General features: G+C 37.3%; 1 protein-coding gene across 2 annotated transcripts; it reads left to right on the top strand.

Moving 5' to 3' along the window:
- The first annotated feature begins 597 nt into the window (after nucleotides 1-597).
- On the top strand, nucleotides 598-24,408 carry LOC103701990 (serine/threonine-protein kinase BLUS1). 2 transcript variants are annotated; one of them, XM_026802586.2, is made up of 23 exons: nucleotides 598-983; nucleotides 4,317-4,354; nucleotides 4,461-4,644; nucleotides 4,899-5,106; nucleotides 5,876-6,130; nucleotides 7,918-8,042; nucleotides 8,203-8,247; nucleotides 8,368-8,449; nucleotides 8,540-8,608; nucleotides 8,730-8,900; nucleotides 8,979-9,044; nucleotides 11,296-11,364; nucleotides 11,497-11,640; nucleotides 11,759-11,835; nucleotides 13,732-13,998; nucleotides 14,736-14,827; nucleotides 14,988-15,073; nucleotides 16,231-16,353; nucleotides 16,432-16,474; nucleotides 20,591-20,637; nucleotides 23,112-23,173; nucleotides 23,240-23,291; nucleotides 24,036-24,408. In XM_026802586.2, exons 4-23 carry the CDS (start codon nucleotides 4,939-4,941, stop codon nucleotides 24,123-24,125), a joined length of 2,133 nt encoding a protein of 710 aa, XP_026658387.1. In that variant the 5' UTR covers nucleotides 598-983; nucleotides 4,317-4,354; nucleotides 4,461-4,644; nucleotides 4,899-4,938; the 3' UTR covers nucleotides 24,126-24,408. The 2 variants fall into 2 exon arrangements, with proteins under 2 accessions (XP_026658387.1, XP_008782465.1); XM_008784243.4 differs by lacking the exon at nucleotides 4,317-4,354.
- The last annotated feature ends 543 nt before the right edge of the window (nucleotides 24,409-24,951 follow it).

Raw genomic sequence — 24,951 nt, 5'->3', positions numbered from 1 at the left:
ATTAAAGGTTCCGGCCAATACTTCTTATTTACTGCTAAAATTTGATTTACTACCATATATATATATATCATTTATAATTAATTATCAAAATTGCTATTTTATCTAACCAAAAAAGCTTTATCTTCATGCCTCATATGACACTTCTGTATAACAACTCAATAAGAATGCAATAAAGAAGTTCCCATCGATTAAGTGCACCATGCATGTTTTAATCACCTCTTTAACTACAAAACAAATATTATTATTAGCAAAAGCTTCATTTTGATCAGATAAAAGCTAGGGATGTCAACAAAATAACAAACAGATTTTATCCCAAAAAACCTATATCCACTTGCGGTGTAAGCGCACGTTAAAACCGTTATTAACGGCCGTTATGTTGACGATCCTATCTATGGGATCGAACTCACCAGCTACTTACGACCGTTATGGTCCTTTTCATCCGTGCAGGGGGCGCAGGTTTAAAAGCGGGGGAGATCTCGAACAACCGCAGTCACTTTTTTTAATCTTCACCAACCCCGAACTCAACGTCTCGTGGGACCCACCTTACACTCCAGCGATTCTCTCTCTCCTATCTCTCTTAAAGAAGACTCGTTTTTCGGACGAGCGAAAAAAATTTGGCGAAAAGGGGGCGAGAAAGGAGGTTTTTTTTCCCCTAACCGCAAGCGAGGAGAGAGAAGGAGAGTGAGTGATCGCGAAGAGAGGAGGTGGGAGAGAGCGAGAGAGCTCGCGATCGTCTTGGCCTGCCCGTGGCGGAGGTGACGAAGAAGGGGGCTACGAGATCCATAGTGAAGGCGGCGATGGCTGCCCTCTGAGACGACTCCCCGTCTCCCCTTCCTTCTTCGTCCCAATCTATCACTGGATTCACTTCTTCTCTGTCGTCCTCTCCGTTGGCGTCTTCGTTTGATTACGCTTCGGGTCACGACCGGAGTCGCCGTCGTTTAGACCTCGGAAGAAACCCTAGCCTCGCTGCATCTTCTTTTCAGGTGCTCACCAGATGCCAGTATTTTTTTTTCTTGTTCATTTTTTTCTGATAATTTATTGACACCAGCATACTTTACTTTTTTTTTTGTTGTTGAAAATTTTCAATTTTTGTGCTGTTTAGGGTGGGATTCTGTTGATTTCTTGATGCAGTGGAGTCGTTTTCATGAAAATGAAGAGAGAGATAGAATTATTATTGGATTTTGACCTAGAATTTTGGAAGGTTAGAATTTTCAAGGAGATTCGAATAGACTTGGTTGTTTTGGATGTCTTACGTGCTGCTAATTGATCGATGAATTCATGTGAAAGAGGCATCAATCATCGGTAACTGGATCGAAGATAGCATATAGAGCTCAAAAGAAGAAAAGTTTTGGCCTTTTCTTGGATGTTTTGTTTCTGTCAAACTAATGAGATTAGTGCTATGAATTGAATGAAGTGGAGTGAGATCTTTTTTGACCAAGTTCACTGGCATAAGTTTCAGCCAATGCAGAACAAACAACTCAAATACTGAATATTTTGGTTCCGTAAGCTATGGAAAACCCATAAATTTTGTTCCAAATGAAAGAAACAAATGGGGGAACTATGGAAGAAGGGCAAATCATGAGCCAACAACTGGTATCTTAGTTAGTTCGCACCCATCTCTCGTAGTGAGAGGTCTTCAGTACAAATCTGTCTAGTGGTGAATAACTATTGTGTTCTCAAAAAGATAAAACATAAAGCACACATGGTTCATCCATTACTGGTCTATGTCCATGAGTGGTCCGATATCGATAAAATTCATACTAAAGTAAAGAGTCTTACGCAAGGTCCGCCGTACCGGTACCGGTCGGCGTACCGGTGGCGGCCCGGACCGGTACGAAACCGGTCCCGTACCGGTCCGTACCGGTGGCGTACCAGTCCGTACCGGTCCGAACCGTGCCGAACCGGTCCCGTACCGGTTCCGTACCGGTTCTTCAACAATAAATTACCGGTACCGGATTTTACGCTGATTCGGTACCGGTCCCAAGCCGGACCGGTACGTACCGGCCCGTACCGGCCGGTACGGACCGGTATGGCAGACCATGGTCTTACGGATCTGATCTTATTGGTTGCATGGTGCGAAATCCTCTTGCTCAACTTGGGAGAAGACATCACATGTTACCAACACCCGCCAGGCAACTCCATATGTGCGCTATCATGAGCTACAATGCAGTAGTGGAAAGAAGAAACTAGAGAAAGATAATCCTGTTCTCTTCTTGTTTAACCCTAGTACCCTTTTTTAAGGAGGTTTTAGATAATTGGCACCTTGGACTTTGTTTAAAAGATGCCCTCATATTAAGTTAAATGCTCACCACTTTACAAAAAGAGAAAAAGGGGCAGTTTTATATCACAATGCCTCTGTATTTTCACTTTCTAGTAACCATGTACTTGCTGATTACTTAATGCCTAACTCGCCTTGAGTGAATACATTAGATGTCACAATCTCTACTCAAACTTCTTATTTGAACTAATTCTGTGAACATGTGTTAGGTTTTCTTTCACTTAGTTCCCCATCTTTGAATAACCACATCTTAAGTTCCCCATCTTTGAATAACCATATCTTTCCTTTTCTAGTGATTCCTTGGATGTAGTGTTGAACCCCAATATGCCTAACTCTTAATTGATTAACAAGTCTTACTGCCTGTTAAATCGCACTGTGCTCTCTAGTAAAACATTGAAGTCATTCTACTAACTGTTAATTTTTCATATTATGAAGTGCCATCTTTGGTGCTCCAATTGACTTGATTAAGAGGCGGTTGAGCAGATATGAATGGCTGATTGTTTGGTGTAGTTGATAAGCTCATCCATGTCAAATATTATGATTGTGGTGCATTTGGAGATATAAAAGGTTTGCACTGACCGCAAATGCTACCAATGTTTGGTGGTATAGTGTCAAGATAAGATTATTCCCATTATTATTTGCTATGCAGGAAGCTAAGCAAATAAATTGATAGATCTTGAAGATCCAATGCCATTTAGATGGTTTAGTTCAACCCGATAAAATAATTGAATTATTTTTCATGAAACTAGTCGAGATACATCGATATAATAGGAAAGTGGATATCATATCACAAAACCCAATTCATTATTGTAGTTTTGGAATGGGTGATGAAACTCTAGTTGTATGTATTGATTTTCTCTAAATCACACTTCATTCTTTATGTTGTTTCCTAAAACTATTTCTTCTTGTTATTGACCAAAATTTGGAAGAGATGAAGATCTTTTGATCTCTAAGTTTCCACTTTAAAATCACCTTTTCCCAATTTTACCTATAATGGGATGCCCAAAAGCTTAGATTTATTATTTAAGTTTAGTCCTATCTAGGGATATATTTTTCCCACCAATAAACAAGAAAGAAACTTAAAAAGGAGAATATGCTATATCGTTACCTGCTCGTGCATGAAAATGATTCTTTTGCTTAGGGCTAGATCACCAGTTCCATGATGCATACTTTTCAAGTCAAAGTTGGCTCAATGATTCTTGTTTTGTTCAAATTGTAGATCATAAGGTTTTGAACAACATTGATATCTCGTAAATCTGAGTGTCTATTGAGCCTTTCTAGTTTAGGCGGGGCCATGACCTAGCATCAATACAAAACATGTTGGCTTGAGACCGGCCTGTCCTAGCCCTGGATCTAACTTTTGATGCTGGCCCAGCCTAGCAAATGTCAAGCTTAGAGAGGCCTAGCCTAACTTGATATCAATTCCGAGGTCATGCTTGAGTTAATCCATGGCCATGGTGGCTCAATGCTTGAGAAAAGAGAGAGGGGGGGTGGGGTGGGGACGGGAAGATCCAAGTTCCAGATCATGGTCTATCATGGTCTTCCGAACAATGTGAGATTGCTTTGCACCAAACTCTTACGAAAGAGGGAACAATGAGAGGAGGTTTGGGGTTACATATTGTATTGCATTGTATCGTATCATATTATATGTATGTATCAATGTAATGTGGCACCTAATGTTAAATGGAATTGATTTGGTGGATGTATTAGTGAAGAAGAGGATTTTGTTAATTGCTTGGCGGTGAGGTATTTGGACCTTAGTTACTGTTGGAAGCATTTGAATCTAAATAGTAGTGATAGTTTGACATCACATGTAATATGTGTAATATATCCTTTATTGGCGGTTGGCTGTCCATATTTGAGTTTGCCATTGCACTTATGGTGGATACCTTGATCTCATTCTGACATATATCTTGACTTTTTTTTGTCATAGAGTGAAAGACAATGGCAAAGCAGTAATAAAAATGGTTCGTTCAGGCTTTTCTTAGTCTTTTGTGATGTTTATGCTTTCTGTGTTTTGGTATTGATGCAAAGTCAGTTGGAACATGGCTGTTTTGCTTTTGAAGACTATCTTAGGTTAGTTTTGAATTTTCAAAAGAAAGTAGCTGTTCTTTACCTAATTATTGTTCTGAGAAAGCCATCAATTACTCATTGAAAATTTGTTTCTTCCTTTTCTTTTCAGATATGTCGCCTGAGCATTATAGTGCTAGGCATGAATAAATTTGGTTAGCTTTGCTGTAGTGGCTCTCTACATTTCAGTGCAGATTAGTTGGAGGTACATGACTTCCCGTACAAGATGGTTCTCATTCTTCCTTGAGACAAACTTTTTGGCATGGTGATGGTTATTCCTAGCCACATTCAGACAGGTGCTTCTCTGTCATTGTAGTAATATTTTCGATGTGATATTAATATGTAGGAGTATCTTTAAAGTGAATGATGTTGAATATTTTCAAAAGGATATTAGTTGGTCACAAATTCACCCTTATGGCATTGCCAAATTTGTTTTGGAATCTCAGCCTGGTGGAAAGGGAGATATTACTAGATTGGAGTAATTTTCATTTAGATACTAAAATTACCTCATAAACTCTTTAACTCACTCTGTGACTCCTGGAAATTATAGGAGTGTGAAGGTTGTTAATGATGTCCTATAAGAAAGAACAATGGAACATGAATTTGAGAAGAGATTTCCAGCTAATCCTAGAGACTACAAGTTGTTTGAGGAAGTCGGAGAAGGTGTCAGTGCCACTGTGTACAGGGCTCTCTGTATTCCACTAAATGAGAGAGTTGCTATCAAGGTTCTTGACCTTGAGAAGTGCAATAATGACCTGGTATGTTAGCTTTTTGTTATTGGCTGAACAAATTTGAGGGAAACTTTTTTATGCAATAACTTTTTTTATTCTGAGCTTTTCTTTTTCATTGTTGCAGTCTTTATTGTCTCTTCCTTTCTTAAGAACAACCTGGCAGTTAGTTTTTTTAATAATTAATGGTGAAATTTGAGTTTCACGCTTCTTTATGCAATGGATTATAATGAATTTTTAACCTTATGCTTTTCTAATGCCCTATATTCAGTCTAAGTATAGCTGTAACTTTCTGTTGCATCATAGTATTTCTTCCTTCCATAAGTTTGTTAGTCTCTCTTAAAGCATTCTAATAGTTGCAAGTTGCAACAATGTTTTCACTGTAATTGTTTTTCCATGTAGTTTTAGATTTTTCTAGTTATGTAAAACTAAAACTATAACCAAAAGCCTCACCTAGTTGCGGCTATTTTCTTTTCCACCTTTCTATTATTTCATCTCAAAGTAGCGAAACTACTCGATTATAATGTTTTCCCCACTATTTTCTATGCTTAAACCTAAGAGCACTTTGGATAGTTTTCTTTTAATTACAGATGCTGGTATATACTTATCATGTAATAGAAGTTCGTCTGGGTCTTGTAAAAGAGCAAGCAGTCCATATACTCAGCTCTAATTCCTTTGACAAGAAGTTCTTCCTTTTAAAAAAGTATTAAATGGAGATCTTTCTTTTCGATTTGTGATGAATGTGTTGCACAGCTTTCTTCTAGTGATTGCTTATTTGTTTCTGGTTTCCTTCTTACAGGATGGAATAAGGCGTGAAGTGCAAACTATGATCTTGATTGATCATCCAAATGTCCTACGAGCTCATTGCTCTTTCACAGCAGGTCACAACCTATGGGTTGTGATGCCTTACATGGAGGGGGGATCTGCCCTTCATATAATGAAATCTGCTTATCCAGAAGGTTTTGAGGAGCCAGTTATTGCAACTCTTCTACGTGAAGTTCTTAAAGCTCTTGTTTATCTCCATTCTCATGGGCATATCCACAGAGATGTTAAGGTATCAGCTTGTAATGTTTATGATTGGTGCTCTTGAATTTTTTGCTAATCTTTTAATTACCGAAGTGTTAAATTGAGCTTCATTTTTTGTTCCAAATTCTACATCACGATTGTTGGTTTGCATGAAAATAAACATGATGAGAGATAAATAAAAAACAACAATGTTTCAATTGGGAGTTTGATTCTAACTTTTGTTTGTTATCCAACAAATTGATTGTTGGAAGGTTAAGTTCTTTTGTACTGGTTCATATGCTTAAAAATTTCAAGTAAACATGATCTAGTATGATATTTCTTGTTTGAGAAGCTAGATCCTAATCATCTAGAGCAGCAAATGAAAAATCAACCCCAAAAGAAGAATTTTGTCCACATTCATCCAGTGCATTATGATAATGAAATCATAATCCAACTATTTCATTGAGTGGAAGGCATGCATAGAAAGCCATAATTTTATTTATTTATTGGACTGTTTATCTTTGTTTCTTATGAGCACCTTTGCAACTGCTAGGGTCTGCCTTATAAGTGCCATGCCACATCAGTACTAAGAGGGAAGTGGTGAAAAAGGACTAGTGGCAACTTTGTTATCAAAGGATGGAGCCCTTGATAGAATTGAATGGCAAAGAAGGTTATATAAAAGTTAACCTTTAGTTTGAATAAGGTTTATGATATTATTATAGTTGTAATAGGCTTAACAGTTCTTAAAATTCTCCACTAGGATTAGTATGTATGGCTTAAGAAACTATATCTCTGGACAATATTAGTCTGCTGCTATTTAACATGCTATAGTCTTTGGCATGTGAGTTTTTTTTTCGTTTGTTTGACATGATAATATGATATGCTTTTAACATAGATTAGGGAGAGAAATTTCTAGTGTCAAACTTGAAAATAACTTAACCACATGTTTAATGAGGTAGCTGAAGAGCCCTGCAACAAGCATATCAATCTGATTGTATATACTTATGATGCCCTTTTTCTCAGGTTTGACTTCTAATGACATTTCACTCGTCTGGTCAACATAAATGGCTGGCCGTTATGTGCAAAAATGTTCTTGTCGCATTGTTGTCAGCTTTACATGTCTATGTGAACAAATTCTACATTCATAATGTTAACTCACTTAAATCATTTCTATGCAATCTGCTGTAGCCTTGTTCGTGACTGAAGATTATATGATCTGTTGGCTTTCAAGCAGATGGGTATTCAGAACTATAACTAAACATCTGTTCTCATATTCTCTCGATCTTAGCAAAATAGCTTTGCTAACCTGTGCAATTGAGCAGCCATTATGGCATCAGGGAATTCTTTTGTCAAGTTGTAGAAAAGGGTTCACATTGTTCAGTCCAAAGAGATAGGGTAGGCTTGTCGATAGTCTTGCTGTTCCAAGAGATACTAATATAGTTGTATTCTTGTTCACGCTCTTTATGCTGGAGATTGCCAAATCATTTCCCTGAACCCATATAAGCATCTCTACTTGCGTTGGTGTCTGGGTAGCATTATACATACTACTGATGAGTTCTTCATAGAAATCAAGTTCTTTAGTGAACATTGACTTAACAAGGACTATCTACTCAGGTCCCCCAACCTATCTGGTATAGTGATATGTCTAACTGCAAGATGCTGATCGGGTTGAGGGTCGGATGAAGAAGGTGAAAACAAACTTGAACAATGGCTATATATCTATATAATCATACTTCTAGGACTTTTAAACTGTATTGATGCTCTTTGAAATTAGTGCCAAATTTCTTTAGCCTGCTTTTATCTTTCATGATATCACATTGGTTCTACTTTTTTCAGGCTGGCAATATCTTAATTGGTGAAAATGGAGCTGTTAAGCTAGCAGACTTTGGTGTCTCAGCATGCATGTTTGATACTGGAGATAGGCAAAGGTCACGAAATACATTCGTGGGGACTCCATGCTGGTGCTTCTCCATATCCACACATTTTTCTTTTCAAAATCTATATTTTTGAACTTGGAATGTTGTCCATGGCAATTCTTTTATTGGCTTCTATTTTATGTATAATCATCAGATGATTATGAGGGACTTATTGAAATTCACCCACTTCTTTTATGTTTCACAGGATGGCTCCTGAAGTAATGCAACAGCTACATGGATATGATTTTAAGTGAGTGGTCGCTATATCATAGTGATATAAGGAGCCTAGTAAATTGCAAAATGTTTAAGAACTGTTCTTCATTAAAGTTTTCTGTTATGTTGTCCTTTTTATTTTGTGTATTGTAAACAGAGCAGACATTTGGTCGTTTGGCATAACTGCATTAGAACTTGCCCATGGACATGCTCCATTTTCCAAATATCCTCCAATGAAGGTGCATTTTTGTAAATTAATCTTTAGAAGACATGCCCTTTTTTGGTAATGTATTGATTTATGCAATAAGAGTCCTATTTCATGACTATAGGTGTTGCTTATGACCTTACAAAATGCACCTCCAGGTCTTGACTATGAAAGGGACAAAAGATTCTCCAAGGTTTTGCTTTTCTCATTAAAACTTTATGATAAACACTAAGTTTCAAGCAATGTTTAAAAATTAAAATTTATGATCAAGAATAACTTTCAGGGAATGTTTTGATATTGTTTTGTTTTTGTAGGCTTTTAAAGAGATGGTAGCTACCTGCTTGGCGAAGGATCCGAAGAAGCGCCCCACTTCAGAAAAGCTTTTGAAGCATCCTTTCTTCAAACAAGCTCGTTCAAATGAATATCTAGCGCAGGCTATACTTAATGACCTGCCTCTACTTGGTGATCGTTTTAGGGCACTGAAGGTTTAAATTTAAGTTTTAATCTAATATGGAGCTGTTTCTATACATTTTTTTTTGAAGCCTGACTGGTCCTGTTTCCAGGGACAAGAAGCCAATTTTCTCCTACAGAATAAGGCTCTTTCTGGCGATAAGGAACAATTGTCTCAGGTAGACAACAAAACGTGCTTGCATTTATTGTTTTATCAAATTAAGTCATGAGATATCTCACTTATGGTCCCTTTATATTGTTGAGCTAACTAAACCTAAAAGGTTGCAGGTATATCTAGCGAAACAGATTATCTGTTAAATTGCTTTGTCTAAATGTATCAAGTTATTGTGTGCAACAGTGTTTTGGTTTTTTTGAACTTGTTTATCTATCTAGCGAAGCAAGTTATTGTTTTTCTGCCTTGTAACTTTTATAGAGAGTGATGTTCAGCTTCTGAACTAAATCAAGCAACAAAAATTTGCTGTTTCTCTAAATCATAGAATTGCTTTAAATGAAACATATGATTTCCATGGTGTTCTTTACTATCAAAATTTCCCCAAAACCCTGACTGATTATTCATTTCTCCTCCTCCTCTGCTTTTAAGATTTTCTCATCCCGGAGCACTTAGGTACTATGGAATATGCATAATCAAGGTAACCCCGTCCCAGTGCCATGCTATTACTGTATCGATACGGTATGATGCGCCCCCCATACCATATACTGGTATCAAATTAGTCGGTACAGTACACCCCGTACCATTTGGTTCGGTATGGTACGACGTACAATGTGCATAATGGCATGGAGATAGAGGCCCCCCCTCCCCCTCGTCCTCCTCTCCTCTGAAGATTTCATCCTAGAGGACTTAGGTAATATGGAATGTGCATAATGGCATTAAGATAGAGTCCTAGGTGTCTTGATAGACTAGGTGACCGGCTGATCATAAATGTAGTTTGCCCTATAGCTTGGATAAAGGGGGAGCAGGCAAATAAAAAATTAGCAGATCTTTCTTACCTATTCATGAGAATCTTGTTACGACAATTTGCACTAAATGACATTTTACATATATTGCATTGTTTATTGTTGTCAATATTCTAACAATTTTTAACTAGTTTTTTGGCTAGGGAATTAGCCTATAATGGGACCTTTTGCAAATGCTTATTGCATGTGGTCTAGTATTGAAATGTGCCAAATATGCATATTGCAATTTTTTCCACGTTAATGTCATGAATATAAATGCATGCTGCACATGATATTTTCAATATGCAGCTCCCATAATCCTATCACTATCAAGCTTCGCTGTGATGGGTTTTCTTTTTAATTTTTATCTAATTCAATAGTTGTGCTCAAAGTTTTGGCATATAGGCATCCTATTTTTATTTAAGCGTTAAATATGTGCAAATCTTAAGAGGGGTATAATCATAAAGTAAGGAGTTGTGTTTAAAGTTGTGATCTCGTGCACAGGCATCTAGCCATTGCTCATGTTAATATAACTAGTGCTTAGAACTTAGATTTTGGACTAACGCCATGATCTAACTATTGTCTGTGAAAACCTAATTAACCTGCTCATTGGTACTGAAATGCCAGCACTCCATAGTACTGAGTGTCTGTTGTGCTGGTACCAGGCTTCGGACCGGTTGTCCGGCGGCACGTGTTGGTACGAACCGGGCTTGTACCGACACAGTAGAGGAGGCGGGGGAGAGGGCGAATGGGAGAGAGGAAAAGAGAGAAGGGGGAGAGAGGGAGGGAGAGAGGAGGAGGGTGGCGGAGGCCGGCGACCCAAGCGAAGGAGGTGGAGGAGGGCTCCGCGGCCGGATCCCCTTTTTCATTCGAAATATGGGTCCGACCACTTTTTTATTTTTGCGACTTTTAAGTGAAGTCGGCAAGCGATTTGCCGACTTCACTTAAAAATCGCCAAATTAAAAAGGGCCCTAGGCTCCTTTTTAATTTCGCAATATTTAAGTGGAGTTGGCTAGCGATTTGCCGATTTCACTTAAATATTGCGAAATTAAAAAAGCGACCGGACTCTTGTTACAAACAAAATAGAGATTCGGTTGCGGAGCCCGAAAGAGCCTTCTCCGCGTGGCTCGCCGGCCGGTCTCCACCTCCCTCTCCCTCTCCTCCTGCTCGCTCTCTTTTCATCTCTTTCTTTCTCCTCCTTCCCTTCTAGCGACGGATTTCGTTTCTGTTGCCGAAACCATTACGGTCTGCCACCGGAACGGCTCAGTACGGTCGGAACTGCCCGGTTCGAGATGGTTCTGCTGACCTTGCTCAATACTATGAAAGTGAGAAATGTGGTGCAATATGTCACTGGATTATATGATATTGTTTGTACTTTTTCAGTAATAATTATTATTGCTGGAGTTAATATTGCATATGATGGCAAAAATCTGCACTGCTGGTTGCTATAACGATGTCATAGTTGTGGCTTTGCAGCAAGAGTACATACGTGGAATCAGCGCTTGGAACTTTAATCTGGAGGACTTGAAAACTCAGGCTGCTCTTGTAAGGAGGTCCACTTTGTGTTTGATGCCAGTATTAATTGAATAGTTGTCATGTCTTAAAGAGGGATCAATTGGAGGGAAAAGAAGATAATTGAAAGGTCTTTAACATTTATCATTGTGCTTTTGTTTGCAGATTGAGTCTTCAGATGAGATAGTCCACTCAGAAGATATAGATAATAACCACAAGCTTAAGGATGATGATGATGGTGATGATTTTTCACAACAGGTTCTGTCATCTGAAAGGGCTAACCATTATAGCATCACAACTTCTAAGGAGGTATTAACTTCTATGACTGTCTTCTTCTGTCTTCAAATGTTGCTTCATCCCAAGCTTTGAAGAGTGTAGTTCATCATTCTTCTGAATGTTCTAACAGTTTTTTTGCCTACTCTCTTAGGGTGGACCAGAAGATATTGAAGATTTGGAAGGTCCATTTTCCTCAGCATTTCCTATTCATCCTCTTCAGGCACTCAAGTATGTGTATATATCAATTGTATACAGTTAGTAAAATGCATTTGCTTCATACTGAGACGTCCTTAGGGCCTGTTTGGATATTCCTACAGGATTGGACTAGAAATCCTGTAGGAATCAGGCTTGTTGGCCCATCTAGCTTACATTTTCTAAGAACCTGTCCAAACCCAGCCTAGATCCTAGTGCTTGGGCTGCAGGAAGAAAAAAAGGCCTATGGAGGTATTTTTCTTTTTCCCACAGGATTTGGGTTGGGTTGTGTTTGGTTGATACAGGGCCATGCTTAAATGGATGGCTCGGTGCATGAATCCTATAGGATTTTCAGCCTAATCCTGTAGGAATATCCAAACAGGCCCTTAATGTTAATCTACACCATTTGGAGCTTAAGGAAGTTGCATCCAAACAGAAAACATGATAGAAATTTGTCCAAAATTTTCACATTAAGTTATAAGGTGTCCTTGGTGAACTTTGACAGATGAGCACAGTTGTATGAGGCATAATTTCAAATAATATGTGCAATATATACACTAGCTCTTGCAAAAGAGAAGGGAATATTTTGTTGGACTATTCATCTCAAATAAGCTGCTCAAACTTAGGTAGCTTCCCCCATTGCACTTCTACTTGGTGGGTCATACATGCAGCTTAGTAGTGCATGCGTATGTGTGTGCGCATGCCTGAGTGCATGCGGTCTACATGAGTCAGGGTATAATACATATAGGGTGTGCACGAGTAGTTTACATGTGTTACACATGTTATCTAAATAACCTCCCTTTTATTTTTATGCTGTTAAAAAACACTAGTGTATTTTTAATTTAAATACATCATCAAATTTGCCATCATTACGCTGTGCAATTGTCTTCATCAATGCATTATGTGTGCACTTTATATTTACAAAAACTGCACTTCTCAGCTTTTTTATAGGTGTATGTGAGTAAAGAAAAGAGCCATTTATTTAATATCTGCTTCTATACATAGTTCTTCCATCCACCCTATGAATAACTTAGCCTACCCTATTAGAAGTATGTAGTTATGTGTATATAACTATAGCATCAAATGTGCCATCATTACCCTGCAAGGTCGACTTCATGGATGCATTTAATTCACTCTTTCTATCAAAATACTGCACTTCTCCACTTTAAAGTGTATGTGAGTAAAAGGAAGGGCCATTTAGGTTTATCTGTCTCTATATAAACCTCCTCCCTCCACACTACACACACACACACACACACACATACAAGCTAGATGGGGAAAAAGACTTTTGTACACTACCAAATTTAGAGATGGTGATAATAGAAACCTAAACTACTAAATATGAGATATAAGTTTTAAAATGCATACAGAAAATAATGTTTTAGAGGCCTTTTTTATATTTGCCAACTTGTCCTAAAATCGAAACACTATATTTTGCCAGTAAAACTGCTAATTTGGGGCTAGGCAAGGTGTCTCCATAAGATATGATTTTTTATTTTATGGAAATTTTAAATCCTTTGAGTCATACCAAATGATTTAGTTCCATTCTGCAACCCCATCTTTGAATTTGGTAGTATGTGCAAACTCTTTTCTCGCCATCCTTTGCCTATTATAACTCTTTCTTATGTTCAATGATTTAGATAACCAGTTTGTCCATGTGATTTGCGATGCCAAAACCAAAATGGACTTCAAAAGCTTTTTTTTAATTAAAGAAATTAAGAGAAGACAATAAATGCTGTGCTGGCCTGGTGCCAGATGCCGATACTGGCGCATTATGATTGGCACTTGAAACCATGATCTGTATGTATAGCTTCTTTTGAACCTTTGCCTGCTCAGCTTATGCATATTCTTTTATTATGGAAGCTTGGTGACAACATTAAATTAAAAATATTGCAATAGTACTAACTTCTATAATAATATTAATTAATGCAGAGGTTGTTTTGATGTTTGTGAGGACAATACTAGTGCTACCAGTCCTGATTGGAAGGGGCATTCAACTTCAGAGTCCATACTCCGTTTGCAGCAGTCATTACAGGTGGAAGATGTCAGAACTCGCAAGTGTAATGGTGAAAATCTGGAAAGAAGTAGTTCTATACCCACAAATATCAACATTCTTGGACGCCAGAAATTCTCAAGTGGTTCCCTTTTACCAGAGCAAGTTCTTTCTCCTTATAGAAACAATAGTGGGTATATTGACAGGTAACTCTTTACTTTGGGAGCTCATTTCTGTTGTCTAGAATATGCAGTCTTGATTCATTTTGACTTTTTATCATTTGTGCGCTACTGGTTGCCTGTGCTTTCTGCCTTCTTTTTTGAAACTTATAATCCATGCTCATTTCAATACCATTATTCTAGTTCATAACTCTGTTTAACTCTTTGTCATGGTACCAACTGGTTTCGGCTATGTCTATTGTCATATTAAATCTTGGCTTGCTATGTTCCCTTTTCTTTTCTCGGTGTGTTCTAGATTAACTTATACAATCAGCACAAGAATATAGTCTTCGGTAACATGTTTATACAGTGAATTATGAAAAAAATCAGATAGTGTGGGAAGTAGGACATATCAAAGTAACATTGGTCCTGCATGTTTGAATAATTCATCCGGTTTTTTCATGCTGTGCGCGGATCGGCATGCCAAGTGTTGTAAATCATGCCCATCTTTAAGGCCAAAATGGTGTCGTAAGTTGCATTGGAGTATAACATAGAATGTGTAGCATTTCTTCCTACTTCTTTGATCCAACGAAACAAGGTCTTTACACTTCTTTAGTTCGTTCAATTTGATATGTGAAGTTCCACATAATTGCAGATAGCCCATTATGGAGGCTATTGTTATTATTGTATATGTTTGTCACTGAGTTCTCAGTTTTTTTGCTTTTCAATTCTGATATTTTTTCCATTCTACTATGCTACGTTTTTGAGGTTCTGTAATATGTCAGGGATGATTTACAGCGGAAATACCAGCCTGAAAGGAATCATAGTGGTCCCCTGTTACACCGCCAAATGAAAGATCCACAAAATGTTACATCTGGTATGACTTGCATGCACTCATCTGTTTTAAATGTACCTTCCTTTTTTCTTTTATTTTGGGTTAAGCAGTCTTGTCTTATACCAAGGAAATTTCATCTGAAGATGTTTCTCTTGTCAATTTTATTTTTTTTACTTGAAATAAAATTGCTCTGGCATTGCAGCAACGTCACGTGAGGAATCATCAGAAGGAAAAATTGTCCAACGTAAGGGACGGTTCAAGGTTACATCTGCTGATGTGGGTCCCAAGGTACTTAAGTATTATGTTCTGCTGTTATCTATCAACATAGGAATAAATAAAAGGCTATTTCAAACTTTAGGTCATCAAACATCTGATGTTTTTTGGCGTTGTGGCACAAGCAATTTTTCCAGGGAAGGGAGAAGGGGGTAGCAATGATAGCATAGTTTTTTGATTATTGATTCATGAATTATGTTGGGTCATTTTCTTGGGTCACAAGTTTGGCAGTTCACATACTTTATTCTTTCTTTCTAGCAAAGTGCAGCATAAATGGATCAGATAGCAAGAACTTGATCAAGATCAGGATGCTAGGTATGGTTAAGTATTGGGCTTACATACGAGAGGACCACCAAGGAGGAATGGGTTATTCTATTAAAGGTTTGATAGAATTTTTAATATGTACTTGGCAAGCAAAATTTGATTCTGGTTGGAAACTGGGCCAACCTTTGGCTTAGAGGACAGCTGCTTCTGCTGGAAAATACAACCAACCAATAGATTAAAGCACCTTAAAAAACCTTTAGTTTAGAGCGTTCCGTGACTTGTTACTTTTTGACTTTTTTGGATGTATTCATACTAGAACTGTGTCAGTCATCCGTTGTAGCAAAAAAAAAAAAAACTTTTAGTTTGGTGGATATAATTGATGAGAGTATCAAATTTTGTTGCTCTAAAAATAGAGGACTTGGAACCACAGACTAATTTGTGGCTGTTCTCTGTATTATGTGGGGGACCTGAGATAACATCACGGGAAGAATAGCTTCTGCAGCAAGGACATTCCTATGGAAGTCCTGCAGAGATAACCGAGAGCATCCATTTGCAGTCTTTTTTTAACACAGCATATGTATATATAAACTTTTGCTGGCTTATTTTTTAGTTTTGATCATATACTGCAAAAATAAGGTGGTTTCACTTGTTAAATCAAATTTGGGGTAGGAAAACTATTTGGGCATTTGGCAACTCCTGTGAACAGTTTAGTTGTCAATTGTTTTGAGTCTTTTGACTTTGGTTTTATTATTGTATTTCTTTTATTTTTCTTCTTTGGATCTTTATGGTGAAAGAAAAGAATAATTTGGCTTGGTCAAAACCAAATTCTTATTGCAGTGGTCAAAACCAAATTCTTATTGGAGTTACAATCTTATGTCTCATGATCTTTGGCATTTTTTGTCAATTAGGTAGCTCCGGTAGCAAACTGTGTGGTCAATCCAGTAGGTGGAGCACCAACAAAATCTACAGTCAGCACTGCTTCACTTTTTCCAACATTGCAATTTTTATTGCAGCAAAATGCTATGCAAAAGGTCTGTTACTGAGTACTTGTACAATTGATGGATATCTTTGTCCTTAGCATTTTATATTTCTATATATGTTGTTGGCAGGAACAACTGATTAAATTGATCAAGTGGGTGGAGCAAACATCTGGTATGTTTGGAGGACCTCTTTTCATTTTTTTTAACAATGTTCATATATGTGTGTTAAGAGCATCATGCTCATCTAATTATATCCCATGAAAACAAAGTACCCAGTCCTACACCAGCTGAGGCTTTAGTACCGAATCCGGCAACAAGTTCCTTCCAAGCAAGCACATAATACAACTCCCTCCTAATAAATTGATTCTTACACCTCCAATGTAAAGACATATTCACAATGTTCAATCAAATGAAAACATACTGAAGGTATCTGAGGACCAGCAGAGGAGACAAGAGTCTGAAATTATCAACCATTTCCCCTACTCAATGCAATGCATTGCACTGACTATGTGTGCTCGTGGAAGAACATCATGTTCATCTAACTAGATTCCTCAAAACCAAAGCACCCAGTCCCGCACTCCAGCTGAGACTCTAGCATTGCATCTGGCAACAAGTTCCTTCCATGCAAGCACATAATGCAATGCTCTCATATAAATTGACTCTACCACCTAGAATAAAAACACAAATTCATAATGTTAAGTCAAATAGAAATGTGCTTAAGGTATCTAAGTACAAATAGAAGGGACAAAAGTCTAAAATTATCAACCATTTCCCCTACTCAATGAAATGGTGTGTGTGAAAACAGAATAATGTTTCTTTCTCAAAGCATATATAACCATTAGATTTTGTTGAGATCATCATTCTCATCTAAACAGATCCTTTAAAACCAAAGCACCTAGTCCCACAATCTAGCTGAGGCTCTAGATCCAACAAGAAGTTCCTTCCAAGTAAGCACATAATGCAATGCTCTCATAATAAATTGATTATACCACTGAGTCTTGAAGGCTTAGACTCCTTTCCAAGACTCACAGGGCTGCCTTTGAGAGTTTAAAAATCACATGGGTGACCTTTGATAGTCTGATATCTACTTCTACCGTCTACCTCCAAGAATCTAATACCTCCTTATGGAGTCTTCAAATTCCTCCAAAGGTCGAACCTTGACACTTCCACAAACTCTGCTTCTATAAGGACTCCACAGATTCTACTCCCTTCAAGACCGATGCTTCCTTCCAAGGTCTTTGATGACTCCTATTGACACGCATGCAAAACATTTCCACTGCTCTCCTCTACTCTATTTGGAGATCATGCTTCAATTTCACCAACGAATCCTAATTTGCATGTTGACTAGCAAAAAGATATAAATGGAAAACCTTAAGATGTGTGTCTGTTTAGCCTTTGCAGCCACCAGTTTATCCAATGCCTAATATTTTCATGTTGGACATCATCCCAATTGTTTGTGCTTTCAACAATTTGGTGGAGTTATCTTATATAAATCTTAATCCCATGCTGAACACCTAATAATATCGATTAAATTTATTACACAATAGCTGCTATAGTAGGACAACTCATAATAATGACAAGGTCTTTTGTTGTCGGCATTGTTTGGATTTGGCTTTGCACCTAGCTTCATATCTGCTGGCTTTGGTAGGGGAAGGTTGATGCGAGTAAGCAGGTGCAAAACCAAAGCCCAAGGTCGGAAGAACTGGTACCGGGCACCGTACCGGTTTTCCGGCATGGCCCGTACCGACGAGTGTATGATATTGTGGGGGAGAAGAATAGAGAGAGAGAAGGGGGGAGAGAGAGACGTCGGCGGAGGGTGGCGGGGGGCCCGTCAGAGGGCCATGGGGGTCCGGCGGAGGCTGTGGCCGGTTCTCCTATTTCGAACGTAGCCCTCCCTCTCCCTCCTCTGCTCGCTCTCTCTTTACTTCTTCTCCGATAATGGGTCTCGTTTTTGTTGCCGAAACCGCCCGGTTTGGGACAGTTTTGCCGACCTTGCCAAAGTCAATGCCATTATTTTTAACTACAATTCAATTCAATTAAGCCTTAGTTCTAAACTAGTTGGGGTTGGCTACATGAATTCTTTTACTCTATTCCGCTCTGTTTAGAACCACATTTTCTAAAAGATGTAGAGATCCAAGTCCTTCTTTACTACTTCATCTCATGTGACTTTTGATATTCCCATGCTTCTCTTATCTTCATGTATCAAATCACTTCTTCATACTAGTGCATCCCTCGACTGACATTGTACATGTCTAAACCATCTAAGTTATCCTTTTCTTAATTTATCCTATCTTTTTATGAATAACTTCAATTTTTTGTTCTATCTTTTCTTATATTATCATATATCCATCTCAACATTCTCACTTCGGCCACACTAATCTTGTGCATATATTGTTTTCGTATTAACCCAAAGTTCTGTACCATAAAAAATAGCTAGTCGTATAGCTGTCCGATAAACTTTGTCCTTCAACTTGGTAGGTATCCGATATTTATATAATATTGCATGTGTACTTCTCTATTTTATCCATCCTGCTTTAATCCTATGGATAATAACATCCTCTGCAATCTCTCTTCATTATGAATAATTGATCCCAAGTATAAACAATGATCATTGTTAAGAACTTCATGATCCTCAATTTTCACTCTATATCTATTTGTAATTTTACTAAAATTAGATTCCTTGTATTTCGTCATGATCTAATGTAACCTAAAATCCTTAGATTCTAGTACGCTCATTCATAATTTGAACTTATGATTAACCCCAACTTTAGTTTCATCCATATACATTATCATCCACAAATAGCATGCACCCAGGAATATTGTCCTTAATATGCTTAGTAAGCTCATCCATAACTAGCACAAAAGGTAAGGATTTAGAATAGATCTTTGGTGTAAGTCTATTATGACCGGAAACAAACTTGTACTATCACTAATAGTTCTCATATTAGTAATCGCTCCATTGTACATGTCCTTAATCACATTTTTATATCTAATGGAAACTCTTTTTTTCTAACACCTACAATAAGATTTCTATGGGGACTTTATTTATATGCTTTTTGTAAATCAATAAGACACATATGAAGATCTTTTTCTTTTCTCTATATTTCTCCATTAACCTCTGAAGGAGAAAAATAGCTTCCATAATTGATCTTTGGGGCATAAAATCAAATTGATTCTCCGATATTTTTATGTCATACATATTTATGCTTGGTCACTTTTCTTAGTGTGACTTATGAGTTTAATACCATGATAGTTAGAATAATTTTGAATATCATATTTATTTTTATAAATCAGTATTATAGTGATCTTCTTCCATTTGTTAGGCATCATATTGATATTTAACATCTTATTAAACAAATTAGTCAACCAAATTACTCCCGCATCACCTAAATATTTTCAAATGTCAATAGGGATTCTGTCAGGTCCAACCACTTTTTCTATTTTCCTTTTTTTTCCATAGCATCTTTTATTTTAAATAATCTAATTCTACATATATATACTTAACATTTATATCTTTAATGGAACTAGTAAGGCATCCTAAATCATTTACATGACTTTCATCGAATAGCTTATCAAAATAACATCTCCATCTTTGTTTGATTTCGTTCTCCTTAACCAAAAACTTTTATTTTCATCTTTGACGTGTTTAACCTTGGTCAAGTCTCTAATTGTCCGTTCTATTAGTCTTCAATTTTAGAGATGTCTTCATCCCTGTCCTTAGTTTCTAACTTGTGATATAACTCTTAATATGCTTTGAATCTGGTCTCTCGTACCACCTTCCTAACTTTGTTAATAATGATTATTATTTTTCCTCCCAAAAAAATGGCCATGGTTTAGACCATCGATGCACATGCATGAATATATACACCTGCCAACCACATGCATGCACTCACACAAGTTAACAGAATTTGGAAGAATTGCTTCTATGATATTCATTGCTGACTCATTTAGATTTTGGTCAAGAGTAATAAGTTATTTACTGCTATGTATCCTATTCTTGTCAAGAAAAAGAGTTATGTCTAAGTCCTGAGACATTACCTATAATTTGCCTTAAGTGAATCTATTTATGAATAAAACATGGTGTCTAAATATGAATGCTTTGATTTCAAACTTAGCAAATGCCAAACGTGTCACCCTCCTTATAGTTATTTTGGCATGTATAAGCTGATATCATTTATCATCTAAATTTATGTCTATGTGCATCAGTATGCATGTCTTTACTAGTATCTTTATGCATATATATTTCAATGTGCATGACTTTGTAATTTGCAATTTGCTGTTTAAACAGGTTCTCAGACTAGTATTTCTGATGTAGGCCCTAGTGATTTACCACAGGTATGGTTCTGTGTATTTTGAACAGTCTTGCCCTGCATAGTGTTAGAAATATATATTGTATTGCATGTCAGAGGAAACCTTTAGTTACTACATTTCATGGTTCACCGTATTGGCCCGAACTGGGCAGTACGGGGCATGCCATATCGTATCGGTTCGGTACTGGTACCCAGTACGTAGGTACAAGAGGCGTACCGACACTCGGTATGCTGAAAAGATCATGTACCGTACTATACCGATACAATGCTAGTGTGGCACCGGTACGGGGTCCGATACCGAGTCGGCGAACCTTGAGTATTCCAAAACTAATTAAGTACGATTTTAATTCTAATTGTAGATATTTTGAACTTGTGAAATTTTTTGTATTCATGCAATCAGTCTTGTTTACCCATCTCTTGTAACTTGTGATAACCTATGCCACCCATCATCTCATGTGGAAGCATGAAGCATCTTCTTTCTCTTATTTGTTTTTTCTTTTTCTGGCGGTCGATAACTATGTCAAATTTGTATCTTATGCTTCGGGGAGAAACTGGTTAACCTACACTTTTCGCTAAAAGTACCATGAACATTTTTTGACTTAAGACATTTAAATTTGTTCTAGTCTAGTAATTGAGATTGCATTTGGTTTGAGAGTAAATAGCCTGGATTAGCTTGGTTAAATGGGATAAGTTAGAAGAAAAAAGGGGGGACCGAACTATTCCACCTTTTCATATGAATAATTCATTTTTGGTTAACTGCAGTAAATATATGTTAGGAGGAAAAGTAGAATGTTTACTGGACCAACTTTTCAAAATTATCTATTTTGCCCCTTCTGGAAGGTGGTTTGACCCAGGTGTTGAAGCTATCACTGAATAAGATGGAATAGATGGGTTAAAAAACTTTCATTCCATTTTATTTCCCAACCAAACGCAGCATAAGAGTTCCTGCACAGCTGTTCGGGTATCTGCATAAGGCATTTTTCCCATTTGCACATTGTTACAGAAATTACTCAGTATCAATCATGTCACTCCAAATTTGTAAATACTAGCGCTGAAGCAAGAGCAATTAGGAATTGGGAAATAGTTCCCGCCTTCCTCATCAGATTAGATATGGCTAGTTAACTATGTAGGTTGCATCACAATTACTCGGCAATTTGAAGGTGTATCTTCACATTAAATGCAATGGCAATGATCAGTAATTTAAGGGTTAGGTATGACATCAATGATAGAAGCAAAATGTGCAATCTTTTACATCAATAATGTTTAAAAGGCATCTGATAAAGGAATAACAAGCTTAAGAACTAATTATAGCACCGATTAAGGATCTGGTCCATCTGGGCATATTACTGTACCAGACTAGAGAGAGGTTGGGTCCAAGTTTTTAAAGGTTGTTCTGGTCCATCTCAATACCATGCTGACGTCGGACCAGACTAGCACAAGCAACAATGCCAGCATTTAAACCGTCCTACAGGATGAAGGATTCCTTGCGGCAATGAATCTTAATTAGCTGGCTCATCTCCAAGCCCTAATCTTTTTTCTTCCAGTAAGAAAAAGGTTGGTAATGGTAGGGAGTTTAGAAGAAACATGAAGGATTTCTAGAAAGTTTGTGTGATTGGAGAGCTTAACCTGCAACAAAAAATAAGGTGAAATTTTGTGAAGGACTCATAAAGCCTGTCCATGTCTAGAGCTTGTTTTCTTTTTTTTCCGGAGTATGAGAATATTTTATATATAAAGTGTTGTTACACAATACTTTCATGTATAATCTTTATGCCATGCTTACTGCATGGGGTGTTCTAACTATACTGGCAAGTGGTGACTGCACTGATTGTATTTCTCTGGATATTTGGGTTATTTCTCTAATAAAAAGTAAACTAGCTTCCAGAGGATGGTCTAAACAATGCCATTATCTTTAATAATGCAACATTTCTTTCATGGATGCCATCTTTCTACAGCCTGTCTGGAGCCAGGTCAACCTTTTTGCAGATTGTTTTGGTTCTTGCATGTATTATCCTCTAATTTAGTTTATGTAATTTGATGGCAACCTTTTTAAGCTGTCCTTCAGAAACTCCCCATGAATACATCAATTAAGCAACTCATCAACAGCCCACTACTAGAAATGGTGATGTCAATGGGCGGATTAACCATTTCTGACATTCACAATGGTATGTGTATTGTCACACAGCTGTTTAGCTGTACCATCATTGGCATTAGGTTTTTTTTTTTGGTGATAGTCTACAACCAATGATCTCTTTAGGATATTAAGATGATTTGGTTGAGAGTTGATGGATTAGTGATTAGAAGTTGAATCCTAGATAAATCATATTGACAGTACCAGAGCTTCCCATGATTCATCACATCTCTCAAAAATTGAACTAGAAAACAGGAGGAATTTGTAGATTGAAATTTATTCAGGAGAAATTTATGCATTGACTTTATTTAATCTGATTAATTTCTTGTGTGATTTGGCTGAGTTCATAACTTGAATTTCTTCATACACAGCTATCTCTAGCTTCTAGTAGGGAGAGGGAACTGCATGCTTATCTGGCACATCTGCAACAAAGGTACAGAATCGATTTTCTTCCTTGTTTATGTTTTTGGATATTGGACTGAAACTTGTCTTAATTCAGCATTGGGAAACTTGGTGAAGAGGTGCAAAGGTTAAAGTTGAAAAATGCTCAGGTAAGTTAATATAAGACATGCTAAATTAAGTTTGCAATTTATATGCCCTTCTCTTTAAGTTAGTAGTTTTTTGTAAAGAGAAAGTGACCAGCAGGCTCCAGTTGAACATTTACATGAACCATATCTCTGTAACACTTGAATATGTTCTTGAGGGCCTACATGATTATCAAACTCAGCAATCAGAATACTTGCATCAAGTGAAATAAGTACAAGATCATTTGATATGCACGTCTGTTGATGACTGGACTTTTTATTTAGTGGAAAATTTCCTTTGCTAGGGTATGTCATTGGTCCCATTAGTAAGACAGAATGAAATTGCACATAATGCGTAGACATATGTGATAAAGTTAAATTGAATTTGGACACAAATTTGATCACATCAAATTTGAAGACAGGAGTTAAAAAGGAAAATCTAAATTACTGCCTAGGCGTACCAAATGTACAGTTTAATGTGATACCATCTTCTGATTTGATTTATAGCATCCAAACATAGTTGAAATTTGATTTGCCTATTTTTTAAAATGTCATGATCACTCGACAATTTGGATTCTCAATTTACAGTTTGTGATATCTTCTGTACCGTCTATTTTGGGAAAACCTGATCCATAGGCAAGACATCCTGGCAACAATTTCAAATTTTTTTGTTTATAAGCAATGGATCTCATTGTATCAAAACGGTGGCATGATTGTTGTGTTATGGCCATTACATTTTGGAGTTTTAGCAAGCGTATACTATCTCTGCAGCTAGAACAACAAATCAACGAGAGGACACGAAGAGGCACAGGGATGACATCGTCACTGAAGAAAACTGCTACGACACAGGATTTGTTATAGAGCGAAGTACCTTATTTGCAACTGTTCCGGAACCTTTCCATGTAATATCTTTGGAAAATTATGATGCCAGCAGGTTGTTGCTCCCCACCCCAAATTTTGCATGGTTCTTTATGTGAGAAACTCTGTAATCTTGTAAGTTAATTGTTAAATGGTTAGTTCATATTAATTTATTTGTGCAATACTTCTGCATAGCCGCCGGATGGGATTTAATTCAGATCCCCCGTGACATGTAATACCATTTTTTTCATCAAGAAAAATTATCATGTTCCATTTCATATCTCCATGTATGGTACTCTGATCATCGAGAAACTCTCTCTCTGGTTCTTTGTGGTTAACACATCGTCAATTGGGACCGGTACGCGACCAAGGCCGCACGAGCCTTGCTACATTAGCCGTTGGATCAAGAGGTTCTATGGCAAAGCTGCAGTTTAAGGGCTCCAGTATGCTTTAGGTTGACCTTACGGAAACGAATTAGACTTTTTTTTTCTTCTTCTTTTGATATCTCTGAAATGATGGATCTCTTCTGTAGGAATTTGTTTGATAGAGAACCAGAATTGAAAAAATCTGGTTTTGATGAGACAAAAGCAAAGGATGAAAAAAAAAACATGAAGAATAAGGAGGGAAAAAACTTGACAAAAAAAGAAAGAAGAAGAAAAGTTTAATTGAAACTTGCACTCAACCTTCTGCAGGGAGGTGTCTCATAAAAAGAGACGTTCGGTGTTGGGTCTGCTTTGTTTAAGCTCTTCCTCCGCCCGCATCACCGTTCACCCTGGAGTGATCATGCCGGTGAAGTGATGCACACCCAATAAGCAATATATGACATCAA

Source organism: Phoenix dactylifera, chromosome 6 (genome assembly GCF_009389715.1).
Source record: "Phoenix dactylifera cultivar Barhee BC4 chromosome 6, palm_55x_up_171113_PBpolish2nd_filt_p, whole genome shotgun sequence".
In the NCBI taxonomy this organism is placed as follows: domain Eukaryota; kingdom Viridiplantae; phylum Streptophyta; class Magnoliopsida; order Arecales; family Arecaceae; genus Phoenix; species Phoenix dactylifera.
Note: the sequence above shows the minus strand (reverse complement) of the source record. Positions and strands in the feature narration are given on the sequence as shown.